This window comes from Abramis brama, assembly GCF_963993115.1.
Source record: "Abramis brama genome assembly, chromosome: 8".
Classification (NCBI taxonomy): domain Eukaryota; kingdom Metazoa; phylum Chordata; class Actinopteri; order Cypriniformes; family Leuciscidae; genus Abramis; species Abramis brama.
This window is the reverse complement of record NC_139970.1, coordinates 7,220,831-7,245,928: the sequence shown is the minus strand read 5'-3', so window position 1 is coordinate 7,245,928 and position 25,098 is coordinate 7,220,831. Positions and strand designations below refer to the sequence as shown.

The 25,098-nt window shown below is 39.6% G+C and overlaps 1 protein-coding gene across 4 annotated transcripts in view; it reads left to right on the top strand.

The window, feature by feature from the left end:
- Nucleotides 1-24,785, top strand: part of dip2a (disco-interacting protein 2 homolog A) — a gene marked incomplete at its 3' end in the record, with an annotated part of 163,199 nt that extends 138,414 nt beyond the window's left edge. For 3 of the 4 annotated variants that reach the window (XM_084123328.1, XM_084123327.1, XM_084123326.1), the window contains 23 exons: nt 624-743; nt 861-975; nt 2,024-2,163; nt 2,978-3,114; nt 5,222-5,302; nt 5,377-5,504; nt 5,757-5,871; nt 6,329-6,536; nt 7,200-7,300; nt 8,821-8,901; nt 9,453-9,576; nt 9,673-9,794; nt 11,256-11,367; nt 11,843-11,952; nt 12,056-12,186; nt 13,256-13,424; nt 14,611-14,781; nt 17,545-17,606; nt 17,938-17,995; nt 18,773-18,847; nt 18,987-19,161; nt 19,408-19,531; nt 24,533-24,785. In XM_084123328.1, coding sequence (XP_083979454.1) covers nt 624-743; nt 861-975; nt 2,024-2,163; nt 2,978-3,114; nt 5,222-5,302; nt 5,377-5,504; nt 5,757-5,871; nt 6,329-6,536; nt 7,200-7,300; nt 8,821-8,901; nt 9,453-9,576; nt 9,673-9,794; nt 11,256-11,367; nt 11,843-11,952; nt 12,056-12,186; nt 13,256-13,424; nt 14,611-14,781; nt 17,545-17,606; nt 17,938-17,995; nt 18,773-18,847; nt 18,987-19,161; nt 19,408-19,531; nt 24,533-24,785 — 2,912 coding nt within the window. Of the gene's footprint in view, nt 1-623; nt 744-860; nt 976-2,023; nt 2,164-2,977; nt 3,115-5,221; nt 5,303-5,376; nt 5,509-5,756; nt 5,872-6,328; nt 6,537-7,199; nt 7,301-8,820; nt 8,902-9,452; nt 9,577-9,672; nt 9,795-11,255; nt 11,368-11,842; nt 11,953-12,055; nt 12,187-13,255; nt 13,425-14,610; nt 14,782-17,544; nt 17,607-17,937; nt 17,996-18,772; nt 18,848-18,986; nt 19,162-19,407; nt 19,532-24,532 lie in introns of those variants that run through there. The other variant, XM_084123329.1, reaches the window with a different exon arrangement.
- Between the last annotated feature and the right edge of the window lie 313 nt (nt 24,786-25,098).

Below are 25,098 nucleotides of genomic sequence, written 5' to 3'. Positions count from 1 at the left end.
CTCTGAGAGAGTCTAACAGAAGACAGACAAAACCAGTCAAACATCAGCTGAGTTCATAACTCTGAGTTCTGCTCATATTTCAGCACCTTTTTCTAAACTATAGCGAATAAACTGTGATGATGAGAAATGTTAAAGTGTCTGAATATATTTAGGTTTGACTGTAAACGCAATACGCATAAGAAACTAAGGATTTTTTTCTTTTGTAAGAAACATGAACAACTCTTACCGACCTCAGAGTTTCGGACAGTACTGTGCATATCTCCAGATTATCTGAATCATGGGGAGTCATTCACAGTATTTACACAGACTCACTGTTGCCATCTACTGGTGTAATGGTGTAACTACAGAAAAGGGTGTGTGTGAAATTTCCACTGCAAAAAAAATCTTACTTATAACATTCTTATGAGGATAAATTTAGATTTTATGAAAACAGAACATTGTGAAGTAAAGGAAAACAGGATTGCTGTGGATTTTGCACATGTACTTTTAAGTTTACTAGTTGGTATAACACAGTATCCAGACAGTAAACACCCATTTCTCTCCACAGCTGTTATTATAGCTTATATTTCATCCATGAGCAGAACATAACCTCTAATGTTAGTCTGTGTTCACTCTTCTCCCAGCGCGTGTAGCAGTGGTGAAGTCCCGGGACATGCACTGGTCCCTCCTAGCCCAGCGGGATCAGAGAGACATCAGCCTCAGCTCCCTCCGCATGCTCATCGTGGCTGACGGAGCCAATCCCTGTGAGTGAACGCTTGTCCTCCTCTAGAGTGAAACACATGAGTGTCGCCGCGCCGGCTAACTTCACTGTGTGTGTGTCACCCGGGTCGGCTAACTTCAGTGTGTGTGTCGAAACGCAGGGTCTATTTCATCTTGCGACGCCTTCCTGAACGTCTTCCAGGCCCGTGGACTGCGTCCCGAGGCGATCTGCCCGTGTGCGAGCTCCTCCGAGGCCATGACCGTCGCCATCCGCAGGTACACTGAACACACTACAGCTGATACACAACAACAACACAGCTGATACACAACACATTACAGCTGATACACAACATGATACACAACACATTACAGCTGATACACAACACCAACACACTACAGCTGATACACAACAACAACACAGCTGATACACAACACATTACAGCTGATACACAACATGATACACAACACATTACAGCTGATACACAACACCAACACACTACAGCTGATACACAACACCAACACACTACAGCTGATACACAACACCAGCACATTACTATTGAAGCTTGTTTCCGCCACAGAATGAAACATTTTAAAGGATACTTGTGACTTTTTATCTCACAATCTCGCAATCATGACTTTTATTTCTCAGAATTGTGAGATAAAAAGTCGCAATACCTTATTTATTTTCCTTTTTATTACCTTTTTAATTTCTCAGCAACCAGGAGGAAAAATCACTGTTTTTTAAATGTGTTCACTATAAATAGAAATTCTCTCTCTCTCTCTCTCTCTCTCTCTCTCTCTCTCTCTCTCTCTCTCTCTCTCTGTAATCATACACACCACTTTATCTCTGTGTTTTATCCAAAGCTAGAATAATGCTAGAATAATTAGATCAAATGCTAGATCTAACGAGCAGCAACTGACTCATTTTTACTCTTTCTGTCAAATATTGCGCTGCAAACAGCTTTGAGCTTTAATTTGTCCATGCTGGAAACAGCCATGGTTGTAAGTGGGATAAGCTAGCTGTGCATTAAATGATTCACTTCGGGTGGTTCTTTTTATGTCCACATCGTGCATCAAAATCATTTAATACACAGTGAGCTGTGTGCAAAACATAAAATAGTCCTACCTTATTTTTTCAGTGAAGTTTTGGCAACCTCAAATGCCATTATTTACCCTTTTTTTTACTGTATAATGCAGTCAAATTATCAGTGTCAAAAATGAAAATATCCATTTGCATTTTGCATTTGAATTTGCATATGGCAGAACGCTCAGGTGTGCATAACAAAACCCCAAACGCCGTGTGTGTGTGTGTGTGTGTGTCCAGGCCTCCGGAGATGGGCGTTCCTCCTCCGGGTAAAGCGGTGCTGTCCATGAGCGGTCTGAGTTACGGGGTGATCCGGGTCGACACCGAGGAGAAGCTCTCCGTTCTCACTGTGCAAGATGTGGGACAGGTCATGCCTGGAGGTGCGGCTCTTCACTCTCACCGGCTGTGTGTGTTTACATGCTCAACTTCTGCTTCAGTCGCACTGAATTCATTCAGATTGATGGATCTGAATGCAGTGTTTACATGAACGCTAATCATGTGATCGGGCTGATGTGTGTGTTTATGTCACAAGCTTCAAATCAGGATAGATGTTTGACATGCACAAACTGCAGGAATACACAGCGTTTCCCACTGTCTGCTCATAACAACTATTCTCATATATCAGTTCTTTATTGGTTTTAAACAAATTTGTGCCGCTGCTTATATTGATCACGCAGTAAAACAGGGACTGATGGGCCGTTGTCCTGCTCCACTTCACAGACGCAGGGAAAGGAGGATTATAGACTGACGAGACACTCGTTTATACGACACTTTATTCATCAGGATCAGCAGCTCGTTCCTCATTCGTCATTACGCTATCTCTACATCACTGCACATGCGCAGTCCTCTCAGTTTCGGCTCTCAGTCCGATCAAGAGTTTACATGTTCCCTCCATCGGATTAGAAAAGGAATAAACCTCCTCTTTCAATCCGATCGAAATGTCATTCGGATTGAGCTCAATCGGATCGATTAAGGTGTTTACATGAAGGCTTCTCAGTGCGAGTGAGCCGTCGATCTCATTACTGACGGATGATTTGGTTGCATGTAAACGCAGCCGCTGATGCACAGACTGAGAGATAGATTTGAATAGAGTGATGGAGCTTTGAGTGGATGTAGATGATTTAGTCTCTTCATGTTTAACGCTCTCCTGTTTTGAATCTCCTCTGACTGCTGTGTGTGTGTGTGTGTGTGCAGCGCTGGTGTGTGTGATCCGGCTGGAGGGAACGCCGTACCTGTGTCGGATGGATGAGGTGGGAGAGATCTGCGTGAGCTCCAGCAGTACGGGGATCTCTTACTATGGTCTGCCAGGAATGACCAAGAATGTCTTTGAGGTGAGTGTTTGAGGCTCCAGGGGTTTCTAAACATCTAGTGTTGGCCTTAACAATGTTCAGTCAGTAATGGGAGTTAGGGCTGAACGATCTGGGAAAGAAAAACCCGCCCCCTTTAGTTACTGTTGCTAAACTACATCGCGGAGCAGAGAGGACACTGACAACACGCTGACACACAGGACAGACCGGCTTACTTTTGATATGAAACAAAGTCAACTTTCAATTTATCTTTTAACGAAATTTAAACAATAAATACAGTTTTGTGGCTCTTTAATGTGTCTGACAGATCACTGTAGAGCCTCAGATAAAGCGATCATCTCTTCCTTAGCATCAAATAAACATGAATGAACATCAGAAGGAATGTTGTTTCAATCGTGGAAAAATGTCAATACACCGTTTCTCAAGTTCAAGTCCTCCAACGTTAATCTACTAACTCTCCTGACTGCTTTGTCGGACAAAATGGCGGATTCGGTGGATGGCGGATTATGATTGGTCAGATCGCCTGTCAATCAAACTCCCTGTGAAGGGTTTGCAGTGCTTGTTTGTAGGGCTGCGCAATTTGGATAAATTATGTATCAATATGACTTAATTATTATTAGTAGTAGTAGTAATAGTAGTAGTATTTCACTGTAAAATAACAAATTGAGTATTTAAGAAGTAATAATAATGATGATGATGATTTAAATTAGATTAAATGATAAGATTAAACTCAAATTTTAAGGCATACATTTAAGATTTATGTATTTGAAATGCACAAAAAATGTCCATGGATTTGGTTTGCACAGTTTAAAACAAACTAATAAAAGGGCACAAAAGTTAAGATTTCTTAAAGGTAATAGTTCTAATAAACTAAATTTATTTTAATCACACAACCAGGTTTGTGTATTTATCATCAATACATTAAATTTCTTTCAGTCTCATACATTTTAACTGATTGAATATTCCACAGCGATCCCTTTAAAAGAGCTTCTCATTACGAGGATGTAAAGACGACTGACTCAAGCCGAGGATTTACCGGATCATGAGTGTGTAAAAGCGTGTAAAAGAACACAGCGCCACGCTTCACTCTGAAACATGCGCCGCATTTATTTATTTCATTAAATCGCAGCCTTCATGATTTGATAATGGCACTGAAGCCATAACGCAATTTCAGCTTTATTTCCATTAAACATGGTTGGGATTTTGGTTAACTTCAGTCAAATCTGTCACAAAGATTGAATCTGATTCATTCAGTGGCCCTTTCTTCAAGTTACATTAAAGGTGAACTATGCAGGGTTTTTTACCTTAACTGAACAGTTTCGAAGTCATTGGAATGGTTATATGACTGTTTTCGGTTATATGACTTCTCGCACCCCCCGAGCGCTTTTGAGCGGAAAAAAGAGCGGGGAGTCGCCAACGAGTTTTGACGACAGTGTTGTCAAATATCTATTCCGAAGCTGTAGGGGGAGCTCTATAGAGAAACCTGCGAGAAAAAAGCAAGAAAACAGTGAAGAAATTGCCAAAACTGCATAGTGCTGCTTTAAAGGAGTAGTTCACTTCAGAATTAAAATTTCCTGATCATTTACTCTCCCCCACATCATCCAATATGTTCATCATTCAGTCGAAAAGAAATGAAGGTTTTTGAGGAAAACATTCCCGGATTGTTGAGACTTCAATGGGGTCCAACGGGTTGAAGGTCCAGATGTGAGTTTCAGCGCAGCTTCAAAGTCTCGACACGATCCCAGCCGAGGAATAAGAGTCTTATCTAGACAAACCATCCGTCATTTTATAAAATAAATAAACATTTAAATACTTTTTAACCATAAATTATCAGGAAATTTTAATTCTGAAGTGAACTAATAACTTCATGAGTGAGTCATTGAATTGTTCACTCATTAAAAACATGAAGTCTTACTATTATTCAAGCCTATAAATCTCCTAAGTGAATCTAGAAAGACTGTTTAAACAACATAAGCATTTTCCCAACAACAAAACACATCAATTATATTATTGTGTGCTGTATTAAAACTATAAAAAAGCAACATTAAGAGTCCGCGTTCACAGTTTGTGACTTTTATTGTGAAATAAAAGGTGAAGAAGACTTACATAGACTTGTTCTGCTCTCTTCCAGACCATTCCCGTGACATCATCAGGATCTCCCATCAGTGACCGGCCCTTCACGCGCACGTCTCTCCTGGGCTTCATCGGCCCGGTGCGTTCAGATAGCAGAACTCTTACATGTCTGGTAAACCAGCACGCAGAGCTCATGTGTGTGTGGTGTTGCAGGATAATCTGGTGTTTGTGGTGGGAAAGCTGGACGGGCTGATGGTGGTGAGCGGCCGGAGACACAACGCAGATGATGTGGTGGCCACAGCGCTGGCCGTCGAGCCCATGAAGTTTGTGTACAGAGGAAGGTGAATGCACTGCCTGTGACCTTTGACCTGATATTCAGCAAAGCAATGTTTTCTGAAACCAACTACAAACATATCCAAGGGTCTCCCTATACTATATGCTTGTATATGTTTTTTCCCTCATCGTGTGTTTTTGGACAGCAGGATATGTGTAAATCTGTGGCTAAAGTTAGAGATTAGAGAGTTGATTTCCTCTTGAGTTGAGATGAACGTGTGTCTCTGCTCCGGCTGAAGTGTGACTCTGTGTTCCGGCAGGATTGCAGTGTTCTCGGTTTCGGTGCTGCACGACGAGCGCATTGTTGTGGTGGCAGAACAGAGACCGGACGCGTCAGAGGAGGACAGCTTCCAGTGGATGAGCCGAGTGCTGCAGGTGAACACACACACACACACACACACACACACATATCCCAGACAACAACCTAGTGTCGGCCCAGATCCGGCCCACATCTGGACCGTGTGGAATCCATGTGTACCAGATGTGGGCCGGATCTGGGCCGACACTAGGATACACATATACACACAAACACATACACACACACATACATACCACAGATACACACACACATACACACAGATAAACACACCAGACACACACACACTCACACCCATACATACACACACACACACACAGACCACAGATATACACATACACACTAACACACACAAACTCCTACAAACACACACGCACACCACACACACACACACACACACACATTATGTTATTTCAATCATGATAATAAAGACCGGGTAGGTTTGTACAAAGTGTTCACTTGTAGTGTCCGCAAAACAACACACACACTCATCTGTGTTGTCCGTGTCGCTCTCAGGCCATCGACAGCATCCATCAGGTGGGTGTGTACTGTCTGGCTCTGGTTCCCGCCAACACACTCCCCAAAGCTCCTCTGGGCGGCATCCACATCTCCGAGAGCAAGCAGAGGTTCCTGGAGGGAGCTCTGCACCCCTGCAACGTGCTCATGTGCCCTCACACCTGCGTCACCAACCTGCCCAAGCCCCGCCAGAAGCAGCCCGGCACGGGTGAGTGTGTGTGTGTGTGTGTGTGTGTGTCACCAACCTGCCCAAGCCCCGCCAGAAGCAGCCCGGCACGGGTGAGTGTGTGTGTGTGTGTTTGTGTGTGTGTCACCAACCTGCCCAAGCCCCGCCAGAAGCAGCCCGGCACAGGTGAGTGCGTGTGAGTGTGTGTGTGTGTGTGCGTGTGTGTGTGTGTGTGTGTGTGTGAGCCAGTGATCAAGCTGAGCGTCTGGTGTTTTTGATGATGAAGATGATGATGATGATGAAGATGTAGTGAGGAGAAGTGGAGTGTTTCTGAATGTGTGTTCATGTAGTTCATTACGCTGTGTGTTGAAGTGTGTTTTCTCAGGTCACAGATGCACACACACAGTTTTATGCGCTATTGTAACCTATTTTTCCTTGCACACACAAAGGAAATTATATTTTATTGAAGAACAAATGTTTCTAAAGTTAATGCACTTTAAAAAGTGAATGTCATTTCATTTCAATAAAAGATTGATTTGGTTTATATTTGCTTATTGCGCTCGCATGCGTCCTCTTGAGGACATAGGAGACAATACAGCACTTTAATCCTCTAACATTAAGTATTGCCTTTAGAATTCAAATATAATTCGAACTTTGCTCATATTTCAGCCACTCTGACAGCCTAACCTGCGGTCTCTGTTTCAGAGGTGGGTCCTGCTTCCATGATCGTCGGAAACCTGGTGGCAGGAAAGAGAATTGCACAGGCATGTGGGAGAGATGTGTCACAGCTGGAAGACCATGATCAGGTAAAGGACATTTCAACCTCCCGAACCACTGAGGGAACAGAAGCACTTTAAGAACAGTAGCTATTGTGGGAAAATATACTTTAAAATATCCTGAACCCTCTGGTGCTGTTCGCGAGTCGGTCGAAAATCACAGATTTTTATTTATTTCAATTAAATTAATGTACTATATTTTAGTTTGATAATATTAATTTTTTTTATTTGTATGGGATTTTATGGTACTTAATTATATTTATACAGTAGTTATAATCAATTTATTCACTTTTTCAGCATAGACCTGAAAATTAAATTTCCAAATTAAACGATCATAAATCTTGAGTGACAGATTATTGCTGAAGTATAAAAAGTTTAAAAAGTGAACCTGAAAAAAGTTATAAATGTATTGTTATGAAAAATGCACAACAATAATATTTTACATTTTTATATAAAATATATATTTTCCAAAACACATTTTACTCTAAAACTGTGGAAAATCTAAACAACTCATGTTTCATATTTGAAGTTGATATCTCAAAAAATGATCTTTCAGATTTAATTTAGCTGCAGTACCAAATGAAATTCATTTTTGACCGCGAACGATAGAAGTGTGACTTTTTAACTTTTAACCTTTGAGAATCATGTCCATGATAATGAATCATGTCCAAAAAAATAAAGTTTAAATTTATTTTAAATGCAATTAGTTGAAGTTTAGAGTGCTTTTGTGACCCAGTTAAGAACATCTTTATATGTAATTTCATAATTATGTTAATATTTTGCAATAAGGTTCCATTGTTAACATTAGTTAACTACTTAAGTTAATATGAACTAACAATGAACAATACTTTTAAAGCATTTATTAATCTAAGTTAATGCTAAATTCAAGATTTATTAATGCATTATTAAAATCTAAAACGTTGTATCTGTTAATATAATGGCACCAACCTGAAGTAACATGAACAACAAAGAGAAAAGTAGTATTATACACTAACATTAACAAAGATTAATAACATGCATTGCTCATTGTTAGTTCATGCATTAACTAATATGAACTAATGTGACCGTACACATTACTGTACTGCTGAACTAAAATATACTTTAATGTTTTTTCTATTGAAACTTGTGTCGTGTATTTAAATGCATTTGCAATTACACACTGATGAAGTTTCAATTTAGTACATTTAATATGCAGTAGTCAACATACCCTTTCTTGTCTTAACTTTCTTGATCCACTTCAAATGTTGACTACTGTATTAATGTTAAATGTAATATTAAATAATGTTCTTTAGGTTCTTACTCAACACATCAAAATATGTGTACTTCCTTAAACCATGACAAACGATTATTACATAATGATTGAAAATGTACTTTAAAGTGAAACTTTTGACTTGACATTATTGTAAAGTGCACTTTTTGATGTCATGGAAGAGCACTCATTGATATGCAGTATTATCTGCAAGTATAATGTAGTTTTGAGATGTGAAGTACACTACAACAGAAGGAAGTGTGTATACTGTTGTCTGAATGTGTGGTGTGTTGTGTTGTAGTTCCTGTATCTGCAGGACGTCCTGCAGTGGAGAGCTCAGGCCACTCCAGATCATCCTCTGTTCCTGCTGCTCAACGCCAAGGTCTCTCTCTCTCTCTCTCTCTCTCTCTCTCTCTCTCTCTCTCTCTCTCTCTCTCTCTCTCTCTCTCTCTCTCTCTCTCTCTCTCTCTAATGTCTCTCTCTGTCTCTCTCTCTCTCTCTCTCTAATGTATCTCAACAACGGCCCATCAGTCCCTGTTTCAGACTCTCATCCACACACGACTGTTTGGCCATTTTTACTGTGTGATCAATATAAGCAGCGGCACAACGGCTCATTTACTCAATATTTATCCATTTCTGGTCATAATTTGAAGTCTGCTGTTTAAAACCAATAAAGAACTGATGTATGAGAATAGTTATGATGAGCAGACAGCGGTAAACTCTGTATATTCCTGTAGTTTGCACATGTGATAAATCTATCCTGATTTGAAGCTTGTGACATAAACACACACATCAGCCCGATCACATGATTAGCGTTCATGTAAACACTGCATTCAGATTCATATATCAGAATGAATTCATTCCGACTGAAATTGTGCATGTTGTGCATGTAAACATAGCCACTGATATCTCGCTGTGTGTGTGTGTGTTCAGGGCACGGTGGCCAACACAGCGTCGTGTGTTCAGCTGCACAAGCGTGCGGAGCGAGTGGCGATAGCGCTGATGGAGCGAGGCCGACTGAACACTGGAGATCATGTGGCACTGGTTTATCCTCCTGGTGAGAGACACACACACACACACACACTCATATACTGTGGTCTGATAAAGGCTTGTCCTCTCTCAGGTCTTCATTCCTCTGTCCTCTACTCTGCAGGGATTGATCTGATCGCCACTTTCTACGGGTGCCTGTACGCCGGCTGCGTTCCCGTCACCGTCAGGCCTCCGCACCCACAGAACCTGACCACAACCCTGCCCACCGTCAAGATGATCGTCGAGGTAACCGGAGCTCTCGGATCGGTGTAACCACACCCTCATGTCACCACTCAGTACAGATCACCGTACTCAACTCACCATGCCATATTACTGCGATACATTGTTAACAAAAAATGAACTGTTGTTAAAAATGCTAAATTTGGTTTTACATTGTGTGTGTAAATGAATAGTCTTGACTTGGTGCTGAAACCCAATGCACAGGACAACCAGAATAAACATATTCATGATTCTGAAGCTGAAAACACTGAATTATTTTAGATGAATATGCTTGAACTCTGTCACTGACTAGATATATTTAAAATAATGTAATCACTTTTTACTGGTAACATCAGATATTTGGCATTATCAGGAGCCACAAATATTCCCCCATTGCATTATTATACATTTTATTCAGCATTATATATAGTAGTTTAATGTAGTACTGACGCTAAAACTTGGAATTTTTTCTCACACAGTAAATTGAATTTTGGGTGAATTAATCACAACACATTTTGTCACTATCCACGAATCATATTGTTGCATTGTATCCGATGAACAGAAACACCGGCTCCCCCTTGTGGCCAGCACAGTCTTTACTGTATTTGATAAAGTTCATATTTAGTTCATATTATTTAATTCATCAAGTATCAACCTTTTTTTTCTTTTACAGGATTAATTAATTTACTATTATTATTTATTCTTTTTAATTTATTTTTTACTTATTTTCAATATTTTTTATTTATTTAATTGGTTTAAATGTATTATTTATTTGAATCTAGATTAATATAAGCATAATATAATTCTAGATTTATATACAATTCTAGACATAATATAATTTTTTTTTTCTTTTACAGCATTTATTAATTTACTATTATTATTTATTCATTTTTTAAATGTATTTTTACTTATTTTCAATAATTTTCAATTTATTTAATTGGTTTAAATATATTATTTAGTTGAATCTAGATTACTATAAACATAATATAATTCTAGATTTATGTACAATTCTAGACATAATATATAAAATTCTAGATTTTCTACAAAGATAATGTGTGTGTATATATATATATATATTTAACATTTTTAAGTTGTATGAATTAATTAATATTAATGTCTCATGAATAAACATGAATTAATAATGAACAATAGTATATTTATAAATGAACACTAACCTAGATTAATAAATGCTTGAAAATACACCTAATGTAACAAATTGAACCTTACTCGTAGTCATTTTATTTTATTTTATTTTAAAATCATTTTATTGAATTAATTGCATATCAAGTGATTCTGCAAACAAATGATGCCAGAACTTTGCTTTTCAATAATCCATTTTTGCATTTTATTTAATGACGTCGTCCAGCTTTTTCTAACAAAATCTTTAATATGACTAATGAGTATTATATTGTCCTTTAGCTACTGATCTGATCGTTGATCACTCTCTTGTGACTGTAACTGTACTCTCTCATTGCATATGATTGACAGGTCAGTAAGTCTGTATGTATTCTGACAACACAAGCAATAATGAAACTACTGAAATCCAAAGAGGCAGCGGCTGCTGTGGACGTTAAAGCGTGGCCGCTGATACTGGACACAGGTAAAGACATCACTTACACCATTGTACTAGTGTATAGTTCCCATTGTATGTAAAAGAAATATTAAAGAGCCCATATTATGCCTTTTTACAAAGTATTAGTTCCTGTCTCTATGAAGCCCCTCCTTCTGAAAAGCACACTGTGCTCTGATTGGTCAGCTGGATCAATGTGTTGTGATTGGTCGAGAGTGTGTTTGGGAAATGTCCCGCCCCTTACATAACCGCCAGTTTAACACACTACTAACTAACTCAACCAGGCCCCGCCCCTTTATTCTGCTCATTAATTATTTAAATGAGGAATATTCGTTCCCGGAAGAAACTCAAGACTACACTGGAGGCGTTTCAGGAGTTCAGAAACACTGACACTGATATAGAGAAGAACTCAGAGCTTTTTCATCCTCAAACAGCAACATTACACACTACAGAAAGTAAAGCATAATAGCTCTTCTTTAAATGAGGTTCATTGGATCCATTTCAGATGATCTCCCGAGAAAGAGGATTCCTCAGATCTACAAACCCCCCACCCCAGAGATGCTCGCCTACCTGGACTTCAGTGTGTCGACCACAGGAATCCTGGCTGGGGTCAAGGTGAATCTGTCTAACCCGTCATCATCATCATCATCCGCGGGACATTAACACTTTCATCTGAAAATGTGGGATTGGCTCTTCTAACAGCATGTGTTTGTCTCAGATGTCCCATGCTGCCACCAGTGCCTTGTGTCGCTCTATAAAGCTGCAGTGTGAGCTGTACCCGTCCCGCCAGATCGCCATCTGCCTGGACCCCTACTGTGGCCTGGGCTTCGCCCTCTGGTGTCTCTGCAGGTGAGAGACGAACGTCACGCTTGCTTCGGCTGGGAGGCCAGTTAAATCATGGGGAAAGGGATATTTCACCCAAAAATGAAAATTATGATTTACTCACTCTCAAGTCATCCTAGGTGACATTCCTCCTTCAGACGAATACAATCAGAGTTATATTAACAAATGTCCTGGCTCTTCCAAGCTTTATAATGGCAGTGAATGGCTGTTTCTGTTTTGAAGTCAATCAAAGTGCATCTATCCATGATAAAAGTGCATCTATCCATCATAAAAGTGCATCTATCCATGATAAAAGTTCTTCTATTCATCATAAAAGTGCATCCATTCATCATAAAAGTGCACCCATCCTGCACTTTTATGATGGATGGATGCACTTTTATGATGAATAGATGCACTTTTATCATTGATAGATGCACTTTTATCATTGATAGATGCACTTTTATGATGGATAGATGCACTTTTATCATTGATAGATGCACTTTTATGATGAATAGATGCACTTTTATCATTGATAGATGCACTTTTATGATGAATAGATGCACTTTTATCATTGATAGATGCACTTTTATGATGGATAGATGCACTTTTATCATGGACAGATGCACTTTTATCATTGATAGATGCACTTTTATGATGGATAGATGCACTTTTATCATTGATAGATGCACTTTTATGATGAATAGATGCACTTTTATCATTGATAGATGCACTTTTATCATGGACAGATGCACTTTTATCATGGACAGATGCACTTTTATCATTGATAGATGCACTTTTATCATGGATAGATGCACTTTTATCATGGATAGATGCACTTTTATCATGGATAGATGCACTTTTATCATGGATAGATGCACTTTGATTGACTTCAAAACAGAAACAGACTTCAAAGCATTCACTGCCATTATAAAGCTTGGAAGAGCCAGGACATTTTTTAATATAACTGTGATTGTATTCGTCTGAAAGAAGAATGTCATATACACCTAGGATGACTTGACAGTGAGTAAATCATGAGCTAATTTTCATTTTTGGGTGAACTGACCCTTTAATGTAATGTAAATGTGTGTGTTTGCAGTGTGTACTCAGGCCATCAGTCTATCCTGGTCCCTCCTCTGGAGCTGGAGACCAATGCGTCTCTGTGGCTCTCTGCGGTCAGCCAGTATAAAGCACGAGTGACCTTCTGTTCGTATTCGGTGATGGAGATGTGCACCAAAGGCCTGGGCTCCCAGACTGAAGCTCTGCGGGTCAGTCTTACACTTACACACTCTTCAGGTGCCGTCACATTTACTGGTGCTCGGACAAAATTCGTGGACGAATCCAGTCCTTTTCACGTGAATCCCCATGCGGATTTCACTCATGTTCAAGTTGGTCATGCCAGTTCATCATGCCGACTGATTGGTTTGAAAGTGTCTACATTATCGATCGCTTAACAACGGACAATCAACTTTTTTTGGTATGCAAAATATCACACATATAGTGTGACTGCACCTTTAGTCTACATAATGTGACACATAGTCATATTTTATTATCACATTTAATTTTTGTTTTGAAAGAAATCAGTGCTTTTTTCAGCAAGTGACAGTGACAGTAAAGACATTTATAATGTTACAAATTATTCTTTTCCAAAGCTGTTCTTTTGAACTTTCTATTCATCAAAGAATCTTGAAAAATAAAATGCATCACAGTTTCCACAGAAATATGGATCAGCACGATGTTTTCAACATTGATAATAATCATAACTGTTTCTTGAGCATCAAATCATCATATTAGAGTGATTTCTGAAAGATCATGTGACACTGAAGACTGGAGTAATGATGCTGAACATTCAGCTTTGATCATTTTTGTGATTTGCGTTGTAAATTACATTTTACTATATATTACAGCTAATTTAAATTATAATTAGGGTTGCAAAGGGGCTGAATATTTCTGGTAAATTTCCAGAAACTTTCTAAAAGTTCCTGAAAATTTCCAAATAATCCTGAAAAGTTTCCAAAAGTTTCCAAATAATCCTGAAAAGTTTCCAAAAGTTTCCAAATAATCCTGAAAGGTTTCCAAAAATTCTGGGAACTTTGCAATCCTAATTATAATAGCATTTCACTGTTTTTACTATTTTGATCAAATAAATGCAACATTAGTGAGCAGAAGAGACTTCTGTCAAAAACATTAAATAATGATGTATTTCAGTGCCGTCAGAATTAATAAATTGAATAAATAAATATTAATGGTTATTATTTGTACCAAAATTATTAATATAATAGTTTGACTTTTTATAAAAAAATATCCAGATTCTGTTTTTCCTTTTTCTTGGACTGTATTTCCAATCTGTGTGTCAACATATTGTAGGACCTCCCGTTTAGCTTCCAGTAGTTTGACTTGCATTAGTTAAAGGCCATAAATCATGTGGTCCGTGTGTGTGATTTGTTCCATCAGTTACGGAACGTGAATCTGTCGTGTGTGCGGACCTGCATGGTGGTGGCCGAGGAACGTCCTCGCATCGCACTTACTCAGACCTTCTCCAAGATCTTCAAAGACCTGGGGCTCTCGACCCGGGCCGTCAGCACCACCTTCGGCTGCAGGGTCAATGTGGCCATCTGTCTTCAGGTGAGGGACCGCTTCACCTGTCTTTATGTAGACTAGAAGCCCTGTCTTTATGTAGGTGTGCGTTTAAAAGGCCTGTTCACACCGAGTGTGAAAAAGTTTGCCCTGCAACAAAGCGATTACTACTGAACTCTCTCTGGGTCTTGTGTCCGTTATACTCTGAGATAGATGTCGAGCTGGCGGTAACACATCCACTACGTTATAGCTATGCGTGGATCACAACACTTAAATTTGCACCTTTGTTTGTTTCTCCAAAGTTATGCGTGGTGTGAATAGTTTTGCCATAAAAAAATGATTTGTAAAGCTGTGGCATCACTCTTGGTGTGAATAGGCCTTTATCTGTTATTACTATTTTTAAATGCTCTGTTTGACTGGCCTGGTTACCTGTCTGTAACTGTATGTACAGTATATGTATCTGTTTGTGTATTAAATGTGCGCCTGTGTCTGTCTGCTGCCCCATGCGCTCTCGTCGCAGCCCAACAGGCTGGGCAAGCTGGCAGAGCAGGTACTGTGACCCCGAGGGGGAGCGCACGGGTGCTAGCAGGGGCTTCAGGACGCTTGAAAAGCTCTGCTTCTCGTGTGTGTGTGTGTGTGTGTGTGTGTGTGTGTGTGTGTGTACTGTGACCCCGAGGGGGAGCGCACGGGTGCTAGCAGGGGCTTCAGGACGCTTGAAAAGCTCTGCTTCTCGTGTGTGTGTGTGTGTGTGTGTGTGTGTGTGTGTGTACTGTGACCCCGAGGGGGAGCGCACGGGTGCTAGCAGGGGCTTCAGGACGCTTGAAAAGCTCTGCTTCTCGTGTGTGTGTGTGTGTGTGTGTGTGTGTGTGTGTGTGTGTGTGTGTGTGTGTCTGTCTGTGTGTGTGTGTGTGTGTGTGTGTGTGTGTGTGTGTGTGTGTGTGTACTGTGACCCCGAGGGGGAGCGCACGGGTGCTAGCAGGGGCTTCAGGACGCTTGAAAAGCTCTGCTTCTCGTGTGTGTGTGTGTGTGTGTGTGTGTGTGTGTGTGTGTAAATGCTCATGTGCATGACATAATGCTTTGCTTCCAATGTCTGAGTACCTAATACTTTGGGATTACTTTTTATTATATACATTATTTGTGCCAGCACTGTTGCCATGTTTTATTTCAGAAAATTAAGTAGATTTAAATATACATATTAAGTTATTTTATTTTATTTACTTAGAAAATCAATAAAATATTTTTAACAAAATAAGTTTTTTTTCCCCTGAAATATGACTTTAATGTGACTAGATTAATATCTATTAAGTATTAATAATATTAATAGGCATTATTTTGGTCATTTTATATATATATATATTGGGACACACCTCTTTATACACTATCAGTGACAGATGTGTTCATACGCCTGCGCTGCCTCTTCACAGCTTTTGTGCTTGGCCCTGCACTTAATGTATATCTACTGTAGGCTTTGCCAAAGCAATGCTTGTAGCTGTGCTTGTAGAGTAGATCTGCTGTGTTTGCAGTGCAGTGGTTATTCATGACGCTGACCATTGTAACCGCTGGAATGCCTCATTCCATCCTATAAGAGTACGATTAAATATATATATATTTAAAGTGATAGTCCACCCAAAAGTGACATTTCTGTCATCACTGATCCTCATGTGGTTCCAAACCTGTATGGCCTGTGGAACATAATAGAAGATATTTTGAAGAATGTTGGTAACCAAACCGTTTCAGTGGCCATTGACTTCCATATATGTTTGTCCTTACAATGGAGGTCAGTGCACACCGAACCTGTTTGGTTACCAGCTTTCATGAAGAACACTGCAAAAAATGCTTTTCTTACTTAGTATTTTTGTCTGGTTTCCAGTCAAAATATCTAAAAATTCTTAAAACAAGATGCATTTACTAGATAAGTAAAATTAGATAAGATATTATGTCTTGTTTTCCTGTGGAATTGATCAAAATTAAGTGAGTTTTTGCTTAAAACAAGCAAATTATCTGTCCATGGGGTAAGAAAAATAATCTTGTTTCTGTTTGAATTAAGATTATTTCCCTTACCCCATGGACAGATAATTTTGCTTGTTTTAAGCAAAAACTCACTTAATTTTGATCAATTCCACAGGAAAACAAGACATAATATCTTATCTAATTTTACTCATCTAGTAAATGCATCTTGATTTAAGAATTTGAAGATATTTGGACTGGCAACAAGACAAAAATACAACAACAAAAAAAGCATTTTTATTTTTTGCAGTGCAATGTTTTTATCGTTCATCAGCTCTAAAAAAATTGTTCTGAGACTAATCCAACCCTTCTTCTGTGTCCTTATCATTATAGTTGTTGTGTGGAATTCGCTATACTCATAGAATTAGAACAATTATTAAATCTTTATAGTTATAGTTAACATCTTTAACGTGAACAGGCCTGAAATGATGACAGAATTGACTTTTTCTGGTAAATTACTATCCCTTTAAAAAATGTATGACAAACTTCTCTCTGTTTCTTACATATGTTATGAAGGTAAAGTGTGTAATTTCTACATTTTGCTTAAACTATATTGACTGTTTTCAAACAGGTTGCCCTAAGCATCAGAGCTTAGCCTAATCAGAAACTCACACCATTGGTTAAGCCGTGTTTCTGTGTGGAACTGGTCAAACAAACAGAGCTTGCCTTGATAGTGCCACAGAGCCACTAGTTCAACATGCCAGTGGATTATAGTTGTCTCTGCATATTAAGAAAAGCAGATAAAAAATGACACACTTTACTATATTACATGCTTGCAGTGATAGTGCTGTTGTTTGTTTCTAGGGCACCTCTGGGCCGGACCCCACCACAGTATATCTGGACATGAGGGCCCTGCGGCATGACAGGTGCTACAACACACACTTCTGCTTTTCCTGATGCTTATATACCAGTGCCAACTATGTAACTATGTATAATGTGCGGTTAGTTATTAACTAATATGTTCATATGTCTGATTAAAATTAGACTCTTAATTTGAAAAGTTGTTCCCACTTTATATTAGGTGTCTTTAACTACTATGTTATTTAAAAAAAATAAGTGTTAGGTTAAATGTTTGGTGGTATGGGTCAGTTTAAGGGTGGGTTAAGAGGTAAGGGAAGGTCAGCAGTCTCATTATAGATGTAATTACAGAAATCTGTAACTATTATTGATCTCTGTCTCTTTTTTTACATTGCTCAGAGTGCGATTAGTCGAGAGAGGCTCACCACACAGTCTGCCACTGATGGAATCTGGGAAGGTGAGAATACAGAATATACTGTAGATATATAGTATGTTATCAATAAATATATAAACTAACAATTTGAAATAATTACTATTTTTTATGTTTTTGAAAAAAGTATTTTATTCTCATTTATTTGATAGAACATATAGTAAAAACAGTCATATAAATGTATGTTTTCTATTTGAATATATTGTAAAATATAAAATGTAATTTAAACTGTAATTTATTCCTGTGATCAAAGCTGAATTTGTCACATGATTCTTCAGAAATCATTCTAATATGCTGATTTGCTGCTCAAGAAACATTTCTGGTTATTATCAATGTCGAAAATAGTTGTGCTGCTTCATATTTATTTGAAAAAATAAGATATTATTTTTTTGGCACTTTATTTCGACAGTCCACTTTAGACATTTTACTAACTATGAGTAACCTTGTAACTACACCAACTGGTGCTCCTTGGACACATCATCAGTGGTCATGGGGTGTTTCGGGTCTTAGATCATCAGACACCCTCACTCGGGCGACCCAGCCGCGGGTGATCAATCCAAGTGGCGATACTGCTATCTACACCATGCTACACCATGGCTCATCCGGGTGCCACAGAGCCTACCAGGATGCCTTTCTCAGCCCTTCTTCTCTTTAGGGTTAGGGGTTAGAATTAGGGTTAGTATAAGTTGACATGTAGTTGCAAAGTTAATTATTGTCAGTAGAATGTTTAAAGTGGACAATTGAAATAAAGTGTTACATATTTTATATACTATATAAACTTCTCATATTTCTCAACACACACAGATTCTGCCCGGAGTGAAGGTTATAATCGCCAACACAGAGACCAAAGGACCTCTAGGAGATTCTCATCTGGGAGAAGTGAGTTTCAAATATGGCAGCAAGTGTTACAAAATGCAGAGAACCACATGTGGCATGTTACCAGAAGAGCCTGTCAAAATGTCTCTGTATTATGTATTGTAATGTGTGGTGAGTTGATGCGACTGTATTAAAAAAACAGATCTGGGTGAGCAGCCCCCATAATGCCACAGGATACTATACGGTTTATGGCGAAGAGGCGTTGCACGCGGACCACTTTAGCACCAGACTGAGCTTTGGTGACACGCAGACGGTCTGGGCTCGCACCGGATACCTCGGCTTCCTGCGGCGTACAGAACTCACAGATGCCAGTGGAGGTACTGTATACATGAGATGAAAACCAAACACACTAGTGTCCCTTTTCAGGATATTTCTGAGGTGACTTTTCTATTTAAAATTATTCTCTATAAAAAGCTGATTCGCTGTACACCCTGACAAATTTAATAGCTACATTTTCTATTTAGTTTTAATTCATTTTTGCTGTGCACTCATATCAGTAATGACAGCAAGAACAATCAGTTGTGTTGTCCAATAAATCAATGATGTGTTTCATATTATTCCAGAGAGACATGATGCCTTGTATGTGGTTGGATCTCTGGATGAGACTCTAGAGCTGCGGGGAATGCGTTACCATCCCATTGATATTGAAACGTCTGTAATAAGATCACACAAGAGCATTGCAGAGTGGTAAGCAATATTTTTAAAATGTTTTCCTTGTACCTCATAGAATTGGGTTTTTTAAATCAACCTTTTATGTAACAGTAATACTATTACAGCATATTGTTTTAATCTTATATCTTTAACTGTAATATAGAGTTTTATTACATTAGAACATTAGATTTTGTTTTTCATTTTTCAGTTCACCCATGACACTAGCTTAAAAATACTATTCTTAGTTCTGTAAAGCCTACTGTATCTGATAGACACATTTCTAAGGCCTATTAAATGATCATCGTGATCAAAAACAGGTTGAAAGACCTTTCACACACAATCTACTACTGTACATGCCTTTTGTCATCTGAATTATTTAGCAAGTAAAAGTCTTTGTTTAATTGTAAAAACGTCCACCTTCAGCCCGTGGTTCATCAGCACCAAATTGCAGCTTTCTAGTAATCCTGAAGACCTTGATTCGCTTGATTAGCAGTGTTTCCCCTAGGTTTACAGGTTTGGGGGGGGGGGGGGGGGGGGGGGGGGGGGTTGGTTGGGGAAAATTGACACAGACACTATCATTCATCTATCTATCTATCTATCTCTCATTAATTGGTTGTCTGGGAGGGTAATGCTTTGTAAAAGTTAACATAAAACACAAATGTAAAAAAAAAAAGTTAACATAAGATATCTCTTTAAAAAAATAAAAAAAACATATTGAAATATTTTTAAAATTGACTTTTGCAAATAACCTTTGTTAAATTTATAGAAGTATTTGTTAATATTAATGGACCAGAGCTTAAATAGTTTTATTTTTTAACTAACAACTAAAAAAAGATTTATAAATACTAACAAATATATTGCTCATTCATTGTTCGTTAATGTTAATTAATACATTTATATGACAAACAAATTTTAAATGGGCTTTTTTTGTGAGAAGTTTTTATTTCTATGATGCATTTATTGGAGAGAATAATCCTGTCAGACGCAGCACTGCTGTGAACGCGCGTTCACGTTTAAACACAATTTAAACAATGTATTATTCAATGCATTACATACATATATATATTTATATATATATATATATATATATATATATAAAGTTGCTCAAGCAAGTGGTAAAATATTTAACCATGTATTTATATTAAAATCTTTTGCATTTAAATTTTAATACAATAAATCTTGCATGTCACAAAGAACTTGTTTTTCCACCTCCACGAATGTCATTATGTCGCCTTGTTGAGGTAAATTGTAGTTTTCCTTGCTTTACCCCGGTCTTAAAGTGAAAAAAGTAGTACTTAATTAAATAAATTTATGGTGAGATTACTACATTTTATTTAATTAATCGCACTTATGGTGAAATTACTACATTTTCAGGTCAATCTGTGTTCATTTTGACCACGAAACATGCGCTGTCACTTTAATTCAGCGTTTGCAGCACAGCAGAAATCATAGACAGTATATAAACGGCAAAAGTAGACTCGGTGCGGAAACGATCGCTGCACTGCTGTATACGCACCGCAACTGGAACGGATCGATCATCGACGGACTGCATCCGCGTGCAGTGTGAAAGCTCTGTAAACATGGGTACGGAAAAAAATACTCACCGCACACGCACTGCAAACTAAATATGTGTGAAACGGGCGTAGACTTGGAGCAGGAGAGCTACTCCGGCTGCTACTCGCAGTAGAGCGAGTGTTGCCATCTTCAGTTCAGCGACATATTTCCCGCCGCGCGCTCTCTGTCCGCTAGTGCTCATCTGTATTTGACGCAAGTGTTTGTTTGTGTGTGAGTGTGCGCGCTTGCGCACTCATTGGGATAATTGTAAACGCGCAAACACAGACAGAAAAGACATGCCATCGTGGAAATAAGATAAATAACATATTACTTAAGGGCTATTTAGTTTTTTTTAATAAAATAACAAATCGTAATCTGTCGCTATAAAGAAAATCAAATCAAATTTACTTGACTTCAAGGGGGGCGGGGGGAGCCGTTAGGAGGGCGGGGCGCCCCCCTTATATAATGGTAGGGGAAACACTGATTAGGGTTGGAGCTGAACTCTGCAGGACATTGGATCTCGAGGGCCAGAGTTGAGAACCCTTGCTTTACAGGGTTATCAGTATCTTTGACTTGCAAAAATATCAAAACATTGTTCAGACAAGTTACTTTTCCTTAGAAGCAAAATTGCATTATTAAAGGAAGTTTTGAGTTAAATAAAATATAATAAACATGGATCTACAGTATTTGTGTTACCACAGAATAACTCATATTACAATACCTATTACCTATTATACTCATATTACAAAACAGATGCTTTGGTATTTTTGACATCTTAAGGTTCCAAAGCAATATACAACATAATTATTGTTGGCCAGTCAAACACACTGCACACCAAAACACGTATTCTTACACACAAATGGACCAGTTCTAACACTGATAAATAGATAGTTCCCTATCTGTCAGTCACGTCAGAACAGACTGACAAATTGGAATCTCACCTGAGAGCCCAATCACCTTTGAGTGGTAACAAAACAAGCCAATGCACATTGGCGAGTGAGATTTGCATCGCAAGCCACTCCCCGTCCATATGGGTAAATAAGGCAGCATGCAACACTCACATCAAGCTTTCGCTTCGGAGCCGAGCAGATGTTGTTTTACTCTGCTCGTCAATCATTGTTTGAGTACGCAGAACAAGAGGGAAGCTGTTCCAGTGTTGGTGTGACGGCACGTTCAAGCGGAGGTCACATTCAATAAAAGAGCATTGCACAGATAAGTGCAGCGACTGTCCCCTTAGGCGCTTCAACTTTGAAAGAGCACATTTTTCTAAAAGAGTAAACACGGGTGTGTCGTTGCATCTTTTTCAAGATGTCATTTCACCTGTGTGTTTCTGGATTCAGTAGTTTCCTGGCCCTGTTTGACAGCCACGATCACTACCCAATGCGTCTGGGCCATAAGCACGCTGAAGTAGCGTTCGTTGGTGATTTATGCTTCCACTGCAGGAAGATGACCATTGCGATGTTGAGAATGAGACTCATATGCCTTGAAAAATGTGGAGTCCCCCCTGCTATTCCCCGATCTGGTATCTCTGTCCCACAGTGAGCCATTTCGGCTCTCCTACCAGGTCAATCCCCGCTGCCCTCCCACTCCTCTTTCGCTTCGCAGGCTGTGGAGCTTCCGGGTAAGGCTGCTGGTCCTTCACATGGGGGACCTAGCATCTTGTTCGGGGCTCCTGCGCAGGACCAGATGTCAATCGCTGCATCTGATGGCCGGCTTCAGTCCTCTGGGAATGAATACTCGGCAGTCCTGTCCCCTTAGGGCAGAGGAGTGTTGTTCGAGTCTGACCCAGAGCTGACTGCCATGCATTCCCGGGCCACTGCAATACTAAAGCAGACGGAGGCGATCAAACACTTCCTCCCCCGCTGGATGCTGCTGCCAACACCTGTCCGTCTAGGGCTCTCCCCCCGCCTGCTTGTCACAGTAGATGACAGCGGCCACAGCAACAGCCTTCACCCAAGCCGCAACGTCGAGCTGCCAGAAGGAAGACGATGCAGCCTGTCTCTGTCATCGCTAAGTCATCCAAGCGGCCATCAAAACGACTCTGAGACCAGCGACCCAGAAATGAAGGCGTCCGTCCAACTTCAGTGGCGTCCGGTTTACCTCAGTGGCAGACAAGGATGTTCCTGTCCTGCGTGCTGTAATTGCGGTCCTGCTGGCGAAGGACGCAATAGAGCCGGTCCCTCCAGCCAAGATGAGGTCAGGGTTTTACAGACCGCACTTCATCGTGCCCAAGAAAGACGGTGGGTTACGGCTGATCTTGGATCTGCGTGTCTTGAATCGGGCACTTATCAAACTTTCGTTCAAGATGCTAATGCAGAAAGCATCCTCACATGTGTTTGCCCCGAATATTGGTTTGCAGCGATTGACCTGAAGGATGCGTACTTACATATCTCGATTCTTCTTCGACACAGACCGTTTCTACGCCTTGCGTTCGAGGGGGGGAAGGGGGCGCTGGGAATGGGCAGTGGTTGTGGCATTTTCTATTGGGATCCCAATTCTTCAATCTGTTCGCAAGCCACGTAACTGCCTGATGTAACACCGAACGTGACTGACTAATAGGGAACGTCTCGGTTACTTATGTAAACCTCGTTCCAACCCCTGTACCACCTCTTGAACGGCCGGGGCCTTGTCTTAGTCTGGCACAGGCGAAGCACTGCTACTTGGGCGCAGAGATATCAGATATCTTGGGCGCAGAGATAGCGGATTTCAGGTGTTGCGTGATATCTCTGCACCTAAGTTTTTTTTTTTTTTTTGGATCCCTTTTACTCACGACATGCTATCCGGCAACAAAGGATTCCATTCGTTATGCTAAGCTAAGCTAGCGGCGGCGCTGCCAGACTAAGACAATGCATGCACTGAGACAAAAATGCATTTGCCCACCTATCTATATGTAGGGGAGACAGTGAATAACCCCTATTTCAAAAAACGGTGGCGTGTTCCTTTAAGCATACTTTTAAAAAGAGTATTTACTTTAAAATAATAGCCTAGTGTAAACTCAATGTAATGTTCTCAGACACTTGACATTCAATTCAATTGAATGTTAATTGAAATTATATGAAAGGTTTTGTTTAATTTGATATTAAATGCAACTAGCTTAGCTTTGACCCACTTAAGCAGGACTTAAGTACATCTTTATATGATATAATATATAAATAATTTCATGATTACTTCTGTTGTCTTTGAAATACTTTCTGTGATAATCGACCACATGCCACAAATGCTGTTGATCAAGGTTCATTTAACTGGAAGCATTCTTTTAAGACTTCCTGAAGATTATCAGTATGAAATATTTTGTTCCATTGGTAGAGTGAATTCAGGTTCACTTTACAAGTCATCGCAATGGCAAAAAGTGTCCCAATCATCCTGAATTCACCCTTAGAATTTTTTTTCTTTTTTTTTTTCAACAGCCATGTTTTGCAGTGTATGTAAACTGCTTTTTCTACCTAATTAAATATGCCTCCCATCTTCTTACTCTCTCCTCAGTGCTGTGTTCACATGGACTAATCTACTGGTGGTGGTAGTGGAGCTTGAGGGGTCAGAACAGGAAGCCCTGGACCTTGTTGCCCTGGTGACCAATGTGGTTCTGGAAGAGCACTATCTCATAGTAGGGGTTGTTGTGGTAGTGGACCCTGGAGTCATTCCTATCAACTCCAGAGGGGAGAAGCAGCGAATGCACTTGCGGGACGGCTTTCTCGCCGACCAGCTGGATCCCATATACGTGGCCTACAACATGTGAGAATGTGTAATGTGGAGGAGGAACCAGATGCCAGAAAACTCTGCATATGCAAATTTACAAAGGAAGAATTAGAGGAAAGTTTGGACAGTCTTGCCTCTTCCTCCACACACATGAAGATTCCTTGATGGAGCTATGCAGTTTATTTTTTATATCAAACTGTCAGAATGCCTTGAAAATAAAACTCTGATTCAGTGGTCAGGGCAAATGACTTGATTTCATCTCCTGTTTTCTTGTGCGACACAATTGAGTTCAGTTCTTATTCAAGCACACTCGTTCTGCACATACGACACATGCGTGTTGAATGTTCCCTGTG